The sequence below is a fragment of the Stegastes partitus genome, unplaced genomic scaffold (assembly GCF_000690725.1).
Source record: "Stegastes partitus isolate 25-593 unplaced genomic scaffold, Stegastes_partitus-1.0.2 Scaffold256, whole genome shotgun sequence".
NCBI classification, from domain to species: Eukaryota; Metazoa; Chordata; class Actinopteri; family Pomacentridae; genus Stegastes; species Stegastes partitus.
Window position 1 is genome coordinate 87,037 of NW_007577987.1, and position 16,575 is coordinate 103,611.

Sequence of the window (16,575 nt, forward strand, 5' to 3'; positions counted from 1 at the left end):
AGCGACTCATCTGTGAACACTGACACGGAGTTAGAACACCTGTAATCACTGAAACTAAACTGAAAACAACTGGGATTCCCAACTTGTAGAACTGGGAAACTGGATTGCGATACCTCACAAAGATGGAAGTGGATGATCAGTCACCAAAATACAAATCAGAGGAAACACCTTAACTTAATCAGCAGGTGCAGCGTGAGCCACAGCACCACTCATCAGAGCTGCAGCGGTCATCCTCTGAAAATGACACCACGGACGGTGTGAAAAACAGACAGGAGGATGCTTCAGAGTCGGCACAGGGATTATCAGTGGAAATCAGAGTTTCTGTGGCCATTCAGACAGTGTGAAGGACACTGGATAATGTCGGACTCCATGAATGGTTTCTGCTTAGAACAAAACTCTGCTTGGCTAAGGAATTAAGAAAAGCAGCCTGATGAGCACAGATGATGGTCAAGGCTCGGTGTGAATGCATCGTCCCAACAGTGAGGCGTGGAGACGGGAGCGCCATGACACGTAGCTGAATAAGTGTCAAAGGTGTCGTCGTTTACAGATTAATACACCGACACACTGGCTGACATGAAGACTCTCGGAGGAAGAGGAATGTTCAAGTGTGATAACAAACCGAAGCAATCTGCTGAAATCACACAAGAGTTTCTAAAGCACAGCCTCTCCAGAAGAGAGCAAATCAAAACAAAGAAAAATCTCTTAAGAATGACAAAGCATCTCCTCAGGAATCTGTGCAACACTTGAAAACAAAGTGGGCTTAAAAAGAATTGAAAAAAAACGAAATTAAACTGTTCCGCTGCATTGAATTCCTGCCGTGGAATTTTTAATACAGAAAATCTAAACCGCAACTACAGATATTCAAAGTCTCAGTCATGCAATTACAAAAAATATTTCTTCATATAGTATAAAATTGATATTGTAGTCACTTCCACTGTATATGATAGTCCTCCTACCCTCAGAACAAACTACTCAGCACCGCTCTGCCTTCTGTCTTTTGGAAATGACCAACAACTAAAGAATGATGCTGCAGCTCCCCCCACTGTCTCAACAGACTCACTCCACAGCACTGGGAGCTGCTCGTCCATCCACAGTACACTGAATCAATAGTTGCTGCTAGTATTTGTGTTTTTATTGAAGCATATATTTGCCTACATCTAACAAACCCTGCATTCTAATATTATGCTAATATTCTTGTTTTGACTCGTTTTTTACTTTATGCCCGCACTTGTGCACCATATAGAAATATGAAAGTTCAGGCCGACACACTGGAAAAGAAGATTTTAATCTCGTCAATGATGTTTTCATCCCTGCTGCCCTTTCCTTCTACTTACCTGAAAAATATTTTCTGAATAAAAATGCTAACTTCTCTTTCAAAGATGACTTATGCATCATGTATAAAGGTGTCTGCTCGGCAGTGGCCGTGAAATACCTCACGGTGGAGAGTCTGACAGGGAGGCTGCTGCGGTGCTCTCGCCAACTCAATTTACCCACTCGCTCCAGTCCTCCTGTGTCACCGTTACAAGCATGTTGAATCCCAGGTGAACCATCCAAGGCCCCTCACACAAGGGTTTTAGTCACTGCAGTGATTGAACCTCTGTTATTCGGGTAGAGGCAGTAATGATTGGCTGCAATAAAGCTAACAAGAAAGTTCGAGAATCGATCCGACTGACTGTACGCGCTCGCACGATCCCAAGAAGAGCTCCAGTCAATCCCAGAGAGTGGAATCACCCGGATGAGGCCTCTGTGGGGTCTGGGAGCGAATTCTGTCCAAGAACATTTGGACCAAAGGATAGATTTGGAATAAAACAAAAGTGCACATGTGAATCGTTTGCTGTAGTCGTTCCTCCTGTTTGTCCTTGGAGGCAAAATTCACAGTTGTTGGTAAAACTGGAGTCTGTGGATCAGCAGACAGAAGAACAGATCGATACTGCTGCCCCTACAGCCAGGCCTCTAGCGTGGCTAAATATCACAAGGCTTTAAAGCAATGAATTTAAAAGGTATTAAATTAGTTTGATTTGACGTGCTTACAATGTGTAAAAAATGTAATTTATTGACGATCTCTCTTTACTTCTGTGACTATTGGCAAGATGTTGTCACACTTCTGCAAGACTACTCTGCTGCTTTGGTTTTTTTTTCTTGGCATTCTTCACTTTTTTCAGTCCATGGCACCTTCTGTGAAGACATTCATCTTTATTCTATCATCCAATGTTTTTTGGGTCTTTCTGTGAGATTGTTTGCCTCTGAGCTAGAAGGCCATCTTAATCACTGTCGATTCCATCCATCCATCCATCCACCCATCCATCCATCCCTTATCTATTATCACTAATCCTCACTAGGGTCATGGAGGGCTGGAGTCTATCCCAGCTGACTCAGGGTGAAGGCAGGGGACACCCTGGACAGGTCACCAGTCTATCACAGGGCTACACTTAGAGACAGACAACCAAGCACACTCACATTCACACCTACGGACAATTTAGAATCACCAATTAACCTCAACATGTTCTGGACTGTGTGGGAGGAAGCTGGAGAACCCAGAGAGAACCTGCACGGGGAGAACATGCAAACTCCACACAGAATGATCCCTAACCAGGGTGCAAACTGGGGATCTTCTAACTGTGAAGCGACAGTGCTAACCACCGAGCCTATTGATTCTTCACTGCAAATCTTGGATTCATTGAGGGCTGTTTTTTTATTTGTAATTACTGCCACTCCAGTGCATTTAAGTAAGCGTGCTATTTCTCAGAGTTCAACATATAGGTGTGGTTTTCTGTTCATACTCAAGACTCCACATACATTCTGACAGAATAAAAACAAGTCTTTATTAGAAAGACATCAAATTGTGGCAAGTCTCAGTGTTTCATTGGGCTCTTTAAACAACCAGGTCGTTCATTTATCACCTGCGGTTTACAGGTCAAAACAACACGGCGGCAAGCTCAGAGAAATAAGTGTGTTCCTACTGAAATATTGTTGCACACAGACGACACCAAAGTGCAGACGAACACATACAACGCAGATGTAGGACACAAGAGCGCTTGATAAAGTGTGTGTGTGTGTGTTTGTGTCTTTATACGAGGGAGTTCTATGCAGAGGGAAATGTTGTGATGAGGTCGTGTCCCTCCGGTGGTCTCATTCTGGCGCGAGCGTGAGCCTCGCAGTACAGCTGCCCCTCCACAAAGAAGTAGCCCTTCTGTTTCAGGTTGACGTCACAGTCGGAGCACACGAAGCAGCCGGGGTGACGGTATTTGTCCCGAGCCTTCACCACTGTCCCGCTGTAGCATCAACACCAGAGAGATGTGGAGAGAAGAGAAAATGATTTGTATGGAGAGTGATGCAGCATCATCACATGACAAAGAACAAATTGTTTATGATACGTTATTGGTATGGATGGACTAAAAACAGGACTTTTTTTTTTTTTTTTTTTTTTAGCACAATTTAACCAAAGAGTAAGATAACACCAGGCCCTCTCTGGTAAAAAGATTTGATTGTGTGTGAGCAGAAGCGTACATTTGCAGAAATGCCGTTGCAAGGTGGGAGTTAAAAGCCCCACAGAACAGCAAAAACAAGACTTCCAGCTGCTCGCTGCCTGCTCACACTAAGTGTATATGTTGAAGTATGTTAACATCACCTCCCCAGTACAAAAGTATGGAAAATGAATTGGATTTATAGAATATTCACAGACTACACTTGTATTACTTCATTTTACAAAAAAAAAACAAAAACAAAATGATGCCGCCAGAATAATCAATAAAAAAAAAAATCACATACAAACCAAAATGCAGATTTTTACTGATGATGCACAAAGATTAAACTAAGTGTTTATACACAAAATGTTATTATAGCTATTTATAAAAAGGGGAAATAGAAGTTTAAAAAAAAAAACATTTATTGGGATTTTAAAAGAGTGACTTTAATGCTCTCATCGTTTATTTTGTCTGATTGTTATTGACTCCTTATGTAGTGGCATAAAGCCAGTAATCAAACGGTATTATTTGATGCCATAATCGATTGAAAACATTCCAAAATGATGTCTTGCATATTTAATATTTAACCTCTACAGTAATAAAATAACAAGTAAAAACAAAACAAATATCTATTTGACACTATATTATAGTAAAATACTGTGTATAAACATGGAACCTATATTGTATTGTTTGCATTTTCTATGTTTATCTCTTTACAAGCTATAAGTCGTAGTCGACCGTGTTGTTTCTGTAACTTTTTGTCTTTACTGATGCTTGGAGGGTCTTCATGTGAATCACACATGATTTGTTCTATTTTTACTCACACTATCCCATTCCCACACTTGTCGCAGACGGGCAGCTTCTGCAGGTTTCCTGTGGGCGCAGCTGGTTTGGTTGTGGGTGCTTTTACAGTCCGAGTCACAATAGGACGAGTGCCTGCCCACATGAGAAAGAAAACCACTCAACAACAACACAGCCCTGTTCGGCTACGCAAATGAAAACAAAGCACTTGAGAGATGTGAGGCAGAAACACTTCAGGAGCAGCGACATTGCCTCTCGAAACCTAAATGACGGGGTTGTGAGTGCGTGTCAGAACTTCAGCTCTGCCAGGACACAATTTTTACTGTTCAAATAATGGAGGAAACACACGGAGAAGTGCTTTTGTCTCAACGTGTTACGCAACTTTAATGCTACAGCACTTGAAAAATAAGGGAAACATATTGTTGGAGTACATCTCATTGATGCAATATAGCTTTTATCATAGGGCATAGCATAGCATAGCATAGCATAGATAGATAGATAGATAGATAGATAGATAGATAGATAGATAGATAGATAGATAGATAGATAGATAGATAGATAGATTGCATTCAGTATTGTTTTCAGATATTTATTCTCCTGTAGACAAACTTTTCTTATTTATTCGTATCCCCGCTGAAGCAACAGACATATAGGTGTGACTTCGTCTGTGGGGGCTTTTGTTTGGGGCTGTAAACTCTTTTAAGAGGCTTGAATAAACCCCAAAAAACACATCTCAAAGATACATAATTAAAAGTTTAATTTAATACATGAAAGTATTCCCTTCGTGTTTTAAAATAACTTAGACGCAGCTGTCACAGTCTTGCATCTCTCCCTTCACTCCTTCACTATTCACTGCAGCTCGAGCACACCAGCTCACCCACGACTCTGCTCCAACACTGTAAAGCTACAGCGGCAAGCTGTAATGTTGGAGTAATGTTCGAACTAGAAACAGTTTCTAGAGTTTTATTCCAGAAATCTTTGCTGAAGGCTTTAACATTGTATTATATGAGACATACAGTGTCGAACAAAATAACTAAAGACTTACTTGTTGTCTTGTAGAAAACAGAATACAATCTCCTGATATGTTTGTTTACGTCACTGTTAAACCATCAAATGAGCAACATGTAAACTCAGTCACAGGGTTGATGAGTTAATTCCTGGTTCCTCCTGCCTGCTTTGAGCAAGACGTCAAAACCCAAAACCGCTTCTCTGATGTGTACAGGAGGGAAATATGTTGGTTGCTTTAGAGAAAAGTGTCTGCCTTTATGAAGACATTTTGAATTGTGAGGTGCTGCACCTTATTAGCAAAGTATGAGACTTTTCTAATACAACCCTGACTTCAGACGTAACCACTCCAGAATGCAATGCAATATGACCGAACTGGAGCTTTTGAAACTGCAAGTAGAGTATTTCTGGGGTAAAGAACAACATTGTACAAAAAGAAAATTGCACCAGTGTGACAACTTGATAATAATGATTAAGCGTTTCTTCATAATATTAATGATACATAACCGAAGTAACGAAGATAAAAAAAAAAGAAGAAGAAGAAAATAACTTCAGACAATATTTGTTAAGCTTATGATACACAAAAGGGAGCTAAGAGTCAGATGAGAAAATACCAGTCCCACGTCTGTACGCTAAATATAAAGCTCCAACCAGCAGCTGGCTGACTTATCCAATAACATGAAGAATGAAAGCAGGGAGAGCAGTTAGCCTGCCTCTGTGTCAGAGAGACCCCAAAGCTCACTAAGCCAACCTATGATGTGTGTTTTCTTTTTGTTTGTTTTGGTGAAAATACATCTTCCTGGAAAAGAAGCAGAACTCACCATCGCTGTCAATAAAGTCCTGGAGGGCCTTGAAGGAACCGGACTGCCGAGGCTCCTGGGGCTCCTCCTGGTCTTTCTGTAACATCCGGTACACGTCAGAGTCCTCGATGCTGGTCAGAGTCCTGGGACTGAGCATTCAGACACACAACGATTGAAGTGTGGTGCTGCAGGTCTGTAGGATGTCTGATGATTGTGGCAAATAAACGTTTTGTAGACCGCTTTGCCCTGAAGCTGGTGTTACAGGAGGGCAGCACATCAGGTGAAAACAACCAGCTGGAGATTATAGTGTCATGATGGTTTCATATTATAAGTAGGATGAGAAAAAAAGCTGTTGTAGAGGAAAGGATAGTGATTAATGGCCAATTTTAGCTGTGATTTACAACATGCTAATTATACAACATGACGTTTTCAGGGTCGTATCAGTGTTTCTAAATGGTCGCGAATGCGTTACAGTGTTGATGTAAATGAATGTAGGGCTGCTGCAAGGTGAGGGCCACGAAGATATTCTTCCATGTCTGCAGGGGAAACATATTCTCAGAGTGACACATCATATATCAGATGTCCTAATGAAATCCATATGATGGGAAGGCTGCTGGCGATGACGTCGTACATCTGACTGACCGGCTGGCTGCAGGGCGATTTAGGAGGTGACTCATGTAAAGAGCAGGTGGATTACAGTAAATATAACAACCGCCGAGCACAAAAACACAATCGCTGCATTCGTTATAAACCAGAAAACACAACTTAGATGGATGAAAAATGGTCATTTTGGACCGTTAATGGAGAAAATGTTGAGTTTGGCCTTCAGGTGGCGCCACAGGAGAGACATTTTAATTCTCAAACGATTTCATCAAATATTTCAAACTCAGCTCAGGATTTTTAAGCGATGTTAACCATAAAAAAACAACGTATACTTTTAGTTTTATTCAGGTGTAAAAATCTGAGGTGATGGATTCATTAGTTGTGAGCTTGCAAAAGTTAAATAAATTCGAGAAAACAACTGCAAAATATTACAGTGAACCTACTGTCGTTACAGAGGGACTCCCCGTCCTTTTGTAATTTCTCTCATTAAAGAGTTTGTTTTTGAATGAGCATCGACAACGTACAGTTTTTACAGTTAATATAAGAACAATCTGTAAGGCTGTTAGCAGTCAAGTGTCCAACTGTCGTGGTATGAAAGTCAAGATCAGACATTATAAATTACATGACCTACTCTAAATAAACTAGAGAAGATGATTGAGTTTGTTTGAAAGCTCAAAGTACAGCTTCGCTCGGCAGTAACAGCTGATAGTGCTGATAAAATGCCATTAGAAATAACTTCTGATCAGGTGAGACAACTGGATTCTGTTTTGAAAGATGGCTCCTCGGTCATTCCAGTAAAAACAAAATACGTAACTTGGCTGTTTGAGACTTTTATAAGCCGACTGTTTGCTCTCAACACACAGACTGATGCCCAACACTTCTATCGTCATGCTGCTAGCGGTTAGCTTCTGTGTTGCAGGGCTTTTAAAGAAACCGATGCTATGATTAGCTGCAGCGATCACCTCTCAGGCTTGTGGGGGACCAGGCCTCGGATCTGGCCCTCCATGGCATCCTGGATATTGCCTGAGGAGTAGAGGCCTATGGGAGTGTTGTAGGATGTACTGACCACCTGCCGCTTGTCATCAATGTTGGCTGCTGCGACAAATGGCTGAGCTTTTCGGTTGTGAGCGGTGCCAATTGGTTTATACTCCTGTAGGGAGAAGAGGGAATAAAATGGGATAAAATGATGTGGAGCTAAATGGCTTCTATGATGAAAAAAAAGACAAAGAAATCTGTTTCTCATACGGTTTTACAAACCTGCTGTTCTGCCTCCAGGTTCATTTTATACGGGTGAGATCTGCCGTCCTCCACCACACGTGGAGACCACAGTCTTGATTCATTCCTGGGAATCAAAGACAGATCCTGGTCAGAAGGTCACCGCCGAGACTGTTAAATGTCTCCTTCTGAGTCTGTGTGTATACGTAAGTCTATAATCCCAACCCATAAAACATCAAAACTGAGGTTTAAATTTCGACTTAAACTCATGTCGGCCTTTGCCTGGAATGCCATCTGCCTCACATGTCCTCACAGTTCCTGCTGCTATTATTATTTGCCAGTGCACTACTGGATAATGCTGCAGATCCAGACCTTTAAAACCCCTCTTAAGTCACAACCTGTAGACATAAAACCGGTAGTGATTTCTCATAAGTAGACACTGATGTGGTTTTAAAGGATCAGAGGCTAAGAGGGCGAGGAAGCACGACTGTATCAGTTATACACATTTAAATATTAATCAACTGTTGTAATAAGGCTGGACACAAATACAAGCAGCACCAATGAAAATGTGAAATCTCTCAGAAAAAAACACCTTTAACCTCTTAAGACCCAAGCTCTTGTTTGATATGCAATTTTTAAAAAATTATTTGATCTGATCAAATAAAGAAAAAAAATTAAAGAAAAAAAAAAATATAGTTTAAAAATATATAAAAATATTTTTAAAAATTAAAATAAATAAATAAATATATAATATTAATAATACATTAAAAAATTAACTACTGTGGTTATATAGCCCAAAATGTGATGTCCATGCGTGGGCACCAGGTCTTAAGAGGTTAAATTTAACTTTACTGAATCTAAAATGCCCGTGCAGCGTGGGTTCTCTCCGGGTTCTCCTGCTTCCTCCCACAAGGTCCAAAAACATGTAGAGGTTAATTGGTGATTCTAAATTGTCCGTAGGTGTGAATGTGAGTGTGCTTGGTTGTCTGTCTCTAAGTGTAGCCCTGTGATAGGCTGGTGACCTGTCCAGGGTGTCCCCTGCCTTCACCCTAAGTCAGCTGGGTTAGACTCCAGCCCCCCCCCGCGACCCTAATGAGGATTAATGATAATAGATAAGGGATGGATGGATGAATCTAAAATGGCATAAAGAAGCTTCCCAAACACAACATTTATTCAAAGACTAATGTATGGATTTACTTATAGGATGCAGGCGTTGCTTTTCTCCGCCCACCACCTGGTCATGTTTGTGTTTGTGCACCTTTCAACGGTGAGGCACAGCTGATAGGTGGACTCCTTTATCTTGTTCTGGGCTTCGCAGTGCAGCATGTCAGTGGCCGGGGCTCCCTCGATGGCCAGGATGACGTCACCGGCACACAGGTTGGCAAGAGCCGCCTTGCTGCCGGGAGTGATCTGGATGGAGAGCAGATGAAGGCATAAACAAGGGAGACAAGGACGGTCAATCAGGACAGCGTCACATGTGATGATACAAAACCAGGGAAAAACATACAGCAGCAATATAGTTTGATGAGTATATGTTACGGCCTTTGCATTTCCTAGACGTCAACATGGAACAGTCATCCTAACTAAACATCAAATGAAGGAATGGTTTTCAGAATCACTCCAGGAGAGTTTCAGGGAATTTACACCAGCGGGCATGTGACAGATATTTTTCAGGCTTATGGTGGTCAAACGTCTCACTAAGACACTACGTTTGTCACCCATCTGCAAAATGACAAAGCAGGAATTTCCTCTGTTATATCACTTCACTACATGATAAAATAATGTTTCTGTAATTCACTGAAAAATCCCTCAGTCAATAACTGTGATTTATTTCAGTCACAATACTGCTGAAGTCAAGTCTGAAAGTGACAAAAAAAGGCTGAAACTCCCTGAATGAATACATCGGACGAGGTGGGGAAGAGGCGTCTGGCTTATTTTTGTTTTCTTTAACACAGTAACTACATAGATGTGTATATACAACAATTTCCCTGATCAATAAAGTTCTATCTATCTATCTATCTACCTATCTACCTATCTACCTACCTATCTATCTATCTATCTATCTACCTATCTATCTATCTATCTATCTATCTATCTGCATATTTTATTGAGTTGCCATTCAATGAAATTATTGTCTGTTGACTCAGTTTTACAAAGATGTTATGTACTCCCTAATTTACAAGTTGGATTAGGCAGAAGTAAAAGTGTTCCTTTTTGCAGGAGTTTTTATTTCTTTATTTATTTTTAATATCTCACGCTGATTGAAATTGGTGATAAGGATAAAGAGACTTATCGTGTTTCAAAATCCTCTCAAGCGTCTTTTATCTACAGAGTCTAAGGTTGCAAGGTTTGGCCTTGCGGTTCGACAGCTGTTACTGACTAAATGTGTGGATGTTTTTCCAGGTGGAAATTTCACAAAAAATAGCCAAGAGACTTTGGGCTAAACTTGGAGCAAGACAGGAACATGTGAGACGATAACGGCTTTGGTTAGAATAGAATAGAATAGAATAGAATAGAATATATTATCCTTTATTAGTCCCACGAGGGAGAGTCTGCAACACCACAGCAGCAAAGTGACAGTAAGAAAAGCGAGAAAACACATCTATAAATTAAAGAGGCAAGGTACATACACTATATATACAATATTAATAAGACAAACAGAAGAACACAAGGATACTAAGAGCAAAAATTTAAGAATATTTCTAAATGAATGAATTGCACTTGGGTTTATTAAATGGGTTTGTTAAATTGCTAACATATAGAATCAATACTTGATTGAAATTTGGATAATCTTCTCTCTACCTTCAAACATATGTCTGGGCATCATGATAAAAAAAAAAAAACAACAACCAAAAACCAACTGAGGATGAACTAAAGTTTCCTATGAAAGAAAATAGTTTGTTCCTCACTGTGTGTTTTTTAGTTTATCAAGAAAAAAACAGCATAATTAGTTATATTGCATTAGAATAAACCCCCCCAGAGCAATGACTGTGAATTTGGCCAGTAAACTGAAAACTCTGCTCATTGGCAGGCTGTCCCTCCATAAATCCCCGCCACACTGTCCAGTATGTACAGATGGTGCAGCCCCTTGAACAGTGTGGGTCTGGCCTCCATCACTGGCACTTCATCTCTTAATACAGTGCTCACTGGCCCCCTTGTATGTTCTCTCCAGCTGGGATCACAGCGTTATGTGATTTTCTTTCTCTGAGTCTCACCTGGCCTGAATTCTCCAGCAAAATACAAAACTCCGCTAAGACGCCGAACTATTGGGTCATAACAGAAGCGATTTGTGACCTAAATCTATAACTTCTACAGAACATGCACTCTGTGTGAATAGCGGCTGAGATGCAGCAGGAGGATTCCTATTAGAGAAAGCCCGGCTGGTATGTATGCGTGTAAACTGCCCGTCTCATGTCATGGAGATGAAGTAAACATGCGCTGTGTCCTGCTAAGTGACAGCATCCAGATGGAACATGTATTCCACTGGCCAGGAACTGATCGAGATGAGCAAGAAAGCCATCAGCGTCTCAGAATATCTCTCAGGTGGCAGCTTCAAAGCATATTCCCACCTACAGGACACAGGGCACGACCTCCGCTCAGTCATATTGCATTACTGGACCCAGGAAACTAAGCTACACTGGGATGTTACGTTGAAACTAAAATTAGGTCATCTGCCTATAAATAACAGCGGATGAAATTGCTGAGGGGATGTCTCATGCTGTCAAAGAGGGAGCAGTAATTTACAGCGGAGCATTTGTTGGAGTGCTTCTGTCTGACTGTGTGTTTTACTGCTCTGATGTCTGCTGAACTGAATCTGTGCACATCCATGAGCTTTTATTGGATCATTCAGTTTCCACGCAGCTCAGCTGTCATGTCGAGCATTTGTCTTTGTTTAAATTACAAGCACCTCTCCATCTTTTCTCTCGTTCTCTCTGGTTTCTCCCTGGCTGACTCCTCTGAGTTTCCACATGTGGCGTCTGTCTTTAATATTCGATGTGAGAAAGAATGAAGTTGAGGAGTTTTAAAAAGGGGAATTCAGCTGAAGTAATAGACTCCTAGAAGTACAGAACAGGGAAATAAATCTGGCACTTTCAAGACGTTTGCTGATTGAACTCCATGTCACTAACTCCAGTTAGTTTTCCAGCTCCACTCATCAATATTTTTAGATTTACAGTGGATCAAATTGCTATGAGTAAAGCAAGAAGGGTCCGTCTTACTGGCAAACCCACATAGAATCATCCTTCAACTCTTCAGCTCTCAGCTCTGACACAGATTTTTAACATCTCTGAGCTTATTGCTTTGGATTTAACATTAATGACTTTACCTGCCTACTGGATTCACAATAGGTTCAGTCTCTCATTCCACAGAGGAAAGCTGTTGTGAACCCACAGTACACTTCATCTGACCGAACGGCAGACAAAGGCAGTAACTGGAGCATTTAGCTGCTAAATAGCCAGACTTCTTGCAGGATTTGATTGAGAGAAATACAAAGGTCTTATATTGTGTTCCATTGCAGCAAATTAAGTTTCACTCATCCCTAGAATGTTTTGTTCAGTTTTTCAGCTCAAAATACAACAAAGACAGATCATCTCACCACAACTGTATAATGATTGGTGCAGAGCAGCAGCTTGGAAATGACTCTGAAGGGGCTGCTGGTTAACATGTAGTCTGAATGGGCTGTTTCCATCTCTGTTTCACGCCTATTCAGTTTTCTGACTACAGAAATTGAGAAATATGTAAATGAGAACCATTTTATTGGGAATTTAGCTGTACAAAATGCAGTATATGTGAGCACAGAGAGCAGGAGAGACGCAAACAGATTCAGCTAAGTTTAAGTCTCACTGGAGCTCAACAGGTGAAACCACAACAACCCACACAGGGCTTGTTGACTGGTTTCAAAACAGTCTTAAAGTTTCCACCGTCTCTAAATGTCCCCCATTGTTACAGTTTCCGTATAGTTCTGACCCGTGGGGCTTAAGATCAAAGCCAATGTTAGCCACATTAGCTGTACAACATGGCATTCTAAGAATTTTCCACTTGTTGAAAGAACACTGTCATCAAAAGTAAAAGTAATCCACTGTGTCTTCAGTTCCTCAGATGTTGGGAGTGCATGAAGACTCTTGTGTTCACTCTTGCAGAAGAGCATTTGCTGTGACATCTTTAGAGTTAGCACAACCAGCTCTAGGAAGTGGATAAACCTGGTGGACTGAGACGCAGCTACACATGTGGGCAACCCTTAGCAACAGATTGACTATAGGTATAGCAACTTTTAAAGGTGATAATAAGTCGTTGTTGTGGTTACAGCTTGTTGTGATTCCCCAAATGGGGGGAAAATGTTCTTAACGCAAGATTAATCCTATTCAGGACACTTTGGGGTCTTTTGGACTCCAGGCCATTTGGTTTAGGTGACAGGTATTGTTTTTTATTTTTAAAGATTTCTTTTTAAATATAAAAAGAGGGACATATGTCATACATTTGGAACCAAAAATATGTCAGCTTATCAGAAAATGTATTTAGCATAGCATAAAAGTCTGTAATGACTACCAACAGTTATTTTGCACATATTCTTTCTTGGCGTCCAATGGATCCAAAATACCTTCTACATATGGCAACATGAAAGTCCTGAACAGCTGAAAGACTCAGAAGAAATGATAAAAGGAATCACCAAAGTGGATGCAGTAGAGGCAACACCATCATGCTCATGTATATTAAATTCTCTGCTTCAAGTTCGTTACATACATTTCTGAGTCTAAATTAGCGATCGTAAAGCTTGAGCAATGACTGTGACATGATAGAGGTGATTTTCTCAACTTGGCAAAGCTCCTGCAGCTACATGTAATATATTCTGCAACTGTTTCTTCATGCTGCATAGTACTGCTCATAAAAAGAATACTGATGATGGTGTATACATTTTTTAAAGGGTGCCCCTTTAAGGCTGCTGCCTTCTGGAGGAAAAAAAAGATGATTATCACTTTTGTTTACTTCCACCAACCAGCTGGGAACACCAGCGGCTCACAAAGAGGAGGATGTTCCTGACCAAAAATGGCAGTGAAGGGAGACTGTGGATTCACTTGTGCCTGAATGAAGCTTGTGGGTTCACTGAAGCAACAATCTTTTTCATTTATCATGTAGACAGTTTATATATTTTCTCGGTATATCAGAGCTTTCTACAGTTTTTTTTTACTATACCTCTTTTTTGTACATTGTAAGATGCTACTGCTTGTATCACCGCTCGCATGTCGTTCACCCTTTCGGCTCCGCTCCATCCCAGTCTTCTCTCATCACTCTTCTCATGTAGGCCTCAGAGTGTCCACTGACACAACAGGTGTGAGGGCACTGGACAGAGTGAGCGGTTTGCGACCTAACTGTGCTTTTCGTCAGTAGTTTGTGAGGTCTTTCCCTAAATATAGACGCACAATACCCGAGCGGAGCAGGATCTCATCTGACCCCGTGTGACTCTAGGGATTCAGCCCTCAAATGAGTCCAAACACTGATGGAGACGCTCATATTGAGAATGTTAAAAAAAAAAAAAGAAAGATCAACAATCAATGGACCACACTGCGGAGTGACTTTGTGTTACAACAGTGTATTTCCAAAAGGAGAGAGACAAAAAGAAGATGCATGAAAAAAAAAACTGCTGTTGTTATGAAATAATATTTTTATGTTTTTAGGGTGCAGTAGTTCTTTGTTGTCTTCGTTCTGTTGTTATGTTCCTCTCCTTTCTGTCTGGCATTGGTGCATCTAACATACTGTGGTGCACTGACAAGCTTGTTTTTTGTTGAAGCAGTAAGAAGACATTTTAAGGAAATAAGCTGCTTCACTTTCGTTTTTGTGCTTCTTTGAAGCAATAACAAACTGGCCCCAGTCCTGGCTACTTATTTACTCTATTTATGTTATCATCTTAATCTCACCAAGGAAAAGTCAACAAGCATATTTCTCAAAATGTGAACCATCCCTCTAAATTTACTTTTTCTTGTCCCTGTTTGGTTGCACTGTGTATCAACAGGAAATACCCTATTTGTTGCAGGAAATTATCATTTTCATTCCAAATGATGATAAATATAACCTCCCCACAATTTGCCCTTTTTCTTCTAACCCTCGTATCTTTGCTGTCAGCCACTTGTTCATCCAAACTACTCATAATGTGATTCTTTAAGGTGCCTACATGCTATCACTCATCTCCGAGCTGTTGCCTGTGATGCTGTAAGTTGAGCCAAAGTTGAGGTGTCTCCTCAGCAGCTGCACCGCTATAATAGACATATCACGACGCTGCGCTCATCACTCCAATCAATGACAAACACGCTCTCCTCTGTGTTGACTCAGCTGCCAGCATGAACATCCCGTAAAGTGTGGAGGTTTATGCACGTTTGTCCAAACATTAGGAGTGCTGCCCCCGTAGGATCCCACGTCCTTTACTCCGTTTGGACACATTTCATGGTTTTCATCAGGTTTTTAGTTGGACATCAGCCACACATGCTGCAGGATTAATGTGCATTTTTAGGAATAGTTTCCGTCCTCCTAAATTCTTCTGTCTGAATCCACTCAGTGAGACGTGTGTGTGTGTGTGGGTGTGTGTGCATGTCAGGGTGCAATGTAAGCTGCTATTTGTATCTAAGCCTCTTGCATTTACTGTGGCACAGGTGCAGGCTCCATACCACACCAGAATGTTTCTAGAACGAAGCCTCCTGGAAACACAATGTTGACACTAAAGCAAACGGGGATTCCTCGGGACTGGACCACCAGAGGACAAACGCAGATCACAGATTTACACTTTGGATGTGAACAAGTGACGAATCTTTAACTGTAAAACAACAACCATATTGCCCAAACAACTTGAGGAAAGAAGTTAAATAAGAGTTTTCTTCTTCTGTTCTTATAACAGAGACATCATGCTGCTCACTCACCCTGGAGATGGTCAGGGGCTGGTTGAAATCCTTCCCTCCTGTCAGGCGAAACCCCCAGGGGGCCGGCCCATCCAGCACCACGTTAAGCGCCATGACCCTTTAATGTCGCTGCTCTGACAACAGCAGTAAAGCGCACGCTGCCGGGATCACAGTTAAAGAGCAGAGGAATATCAAAGTGATGGAGATTTTGAACCGTGCGAGGATGGGGGGGTCAGGGGGGAGGAGAGCAGACAGACCACACCCCACCAGTGAGGTAATTGGTCAGATTTTGGGAACTGACTCAGTCTCTACCTCCAGCACTTGCTCACCTCGCTCTCTTCAGCACTTTTTCTTCTTTTACCACTTCTTCTCTCCCAGTGGAAATCTACTGTTTGGGTCTTAAATCACTCACAGCTCAAGCATCTGTGAGCCAGTTTCAGCTCACGGTCTCTGCTCACCTACACGGACACTTTGTAGACAGAGTTTAGATGTAAAGCAGCCTCTGTCAGAAACAAGCCCCCCCCCCAGCCCGGACACTTCACATCCCCAGCAGCTCGGAGTCTGCCTGGCCTCCTCCTGCTCTGGTTGATGGGTCCTGCTGCTCCTGTCCTTATTTGGTCTGGAGGCGAAGCTCCTCTCTGAGGCCCTGAAGGTCTCACAGGCACATTCCAGCCACTATTGATCTGGATGGGACCCAGGACTCGCAGTCCTGAGCCTGATAATAATCCAGTTACGCTCTGGGTTCAATCATATGTAGAAACCGGCTTTTGTCATGTTTGTTAAAATGAGTCATTTTTCATGTCT

The 16,575-nt window shown here is 41.5% G+C and overlaps 1 protein-coding gene across 1 annotated transcript; it reads right to left on the bottom strand.

The window, feature by feature from the left end:
* Positions 1 to 2,802: 2,802 nt before the first annotated feature.
* LOC103357489 (PDZ and LIM domain protein 3) lies at positions 2,803 to 16,004 on the bottom strand. Its single transcript, XM_008282072.1, has 7 exons — positions 15,793 to 16,004; positions 9,147 to 9,298; positions 7,931 to 8,015; positions 7,636 to 7,823; positions 6,092 to 6,219; positions 4,289 to 4,400; positions 2,803 to 3,272 (listed from the first exon to the last, which is right to left on the bottom strand). Exons 1-7 carry the CDS (start codon positions 15,883 to 15,885, stop codon positions 3,083 to 3,085), a joined length of 948 nt encoding a protein of 315 aa, XP_008280294.1. The 5' UTR covers positions 15,886 to 16,004; the 3' UTR covers positions 2,803 to 3,082.
* Positions 16,005 to 16,575: the final 571 nt, after the last annotated feature.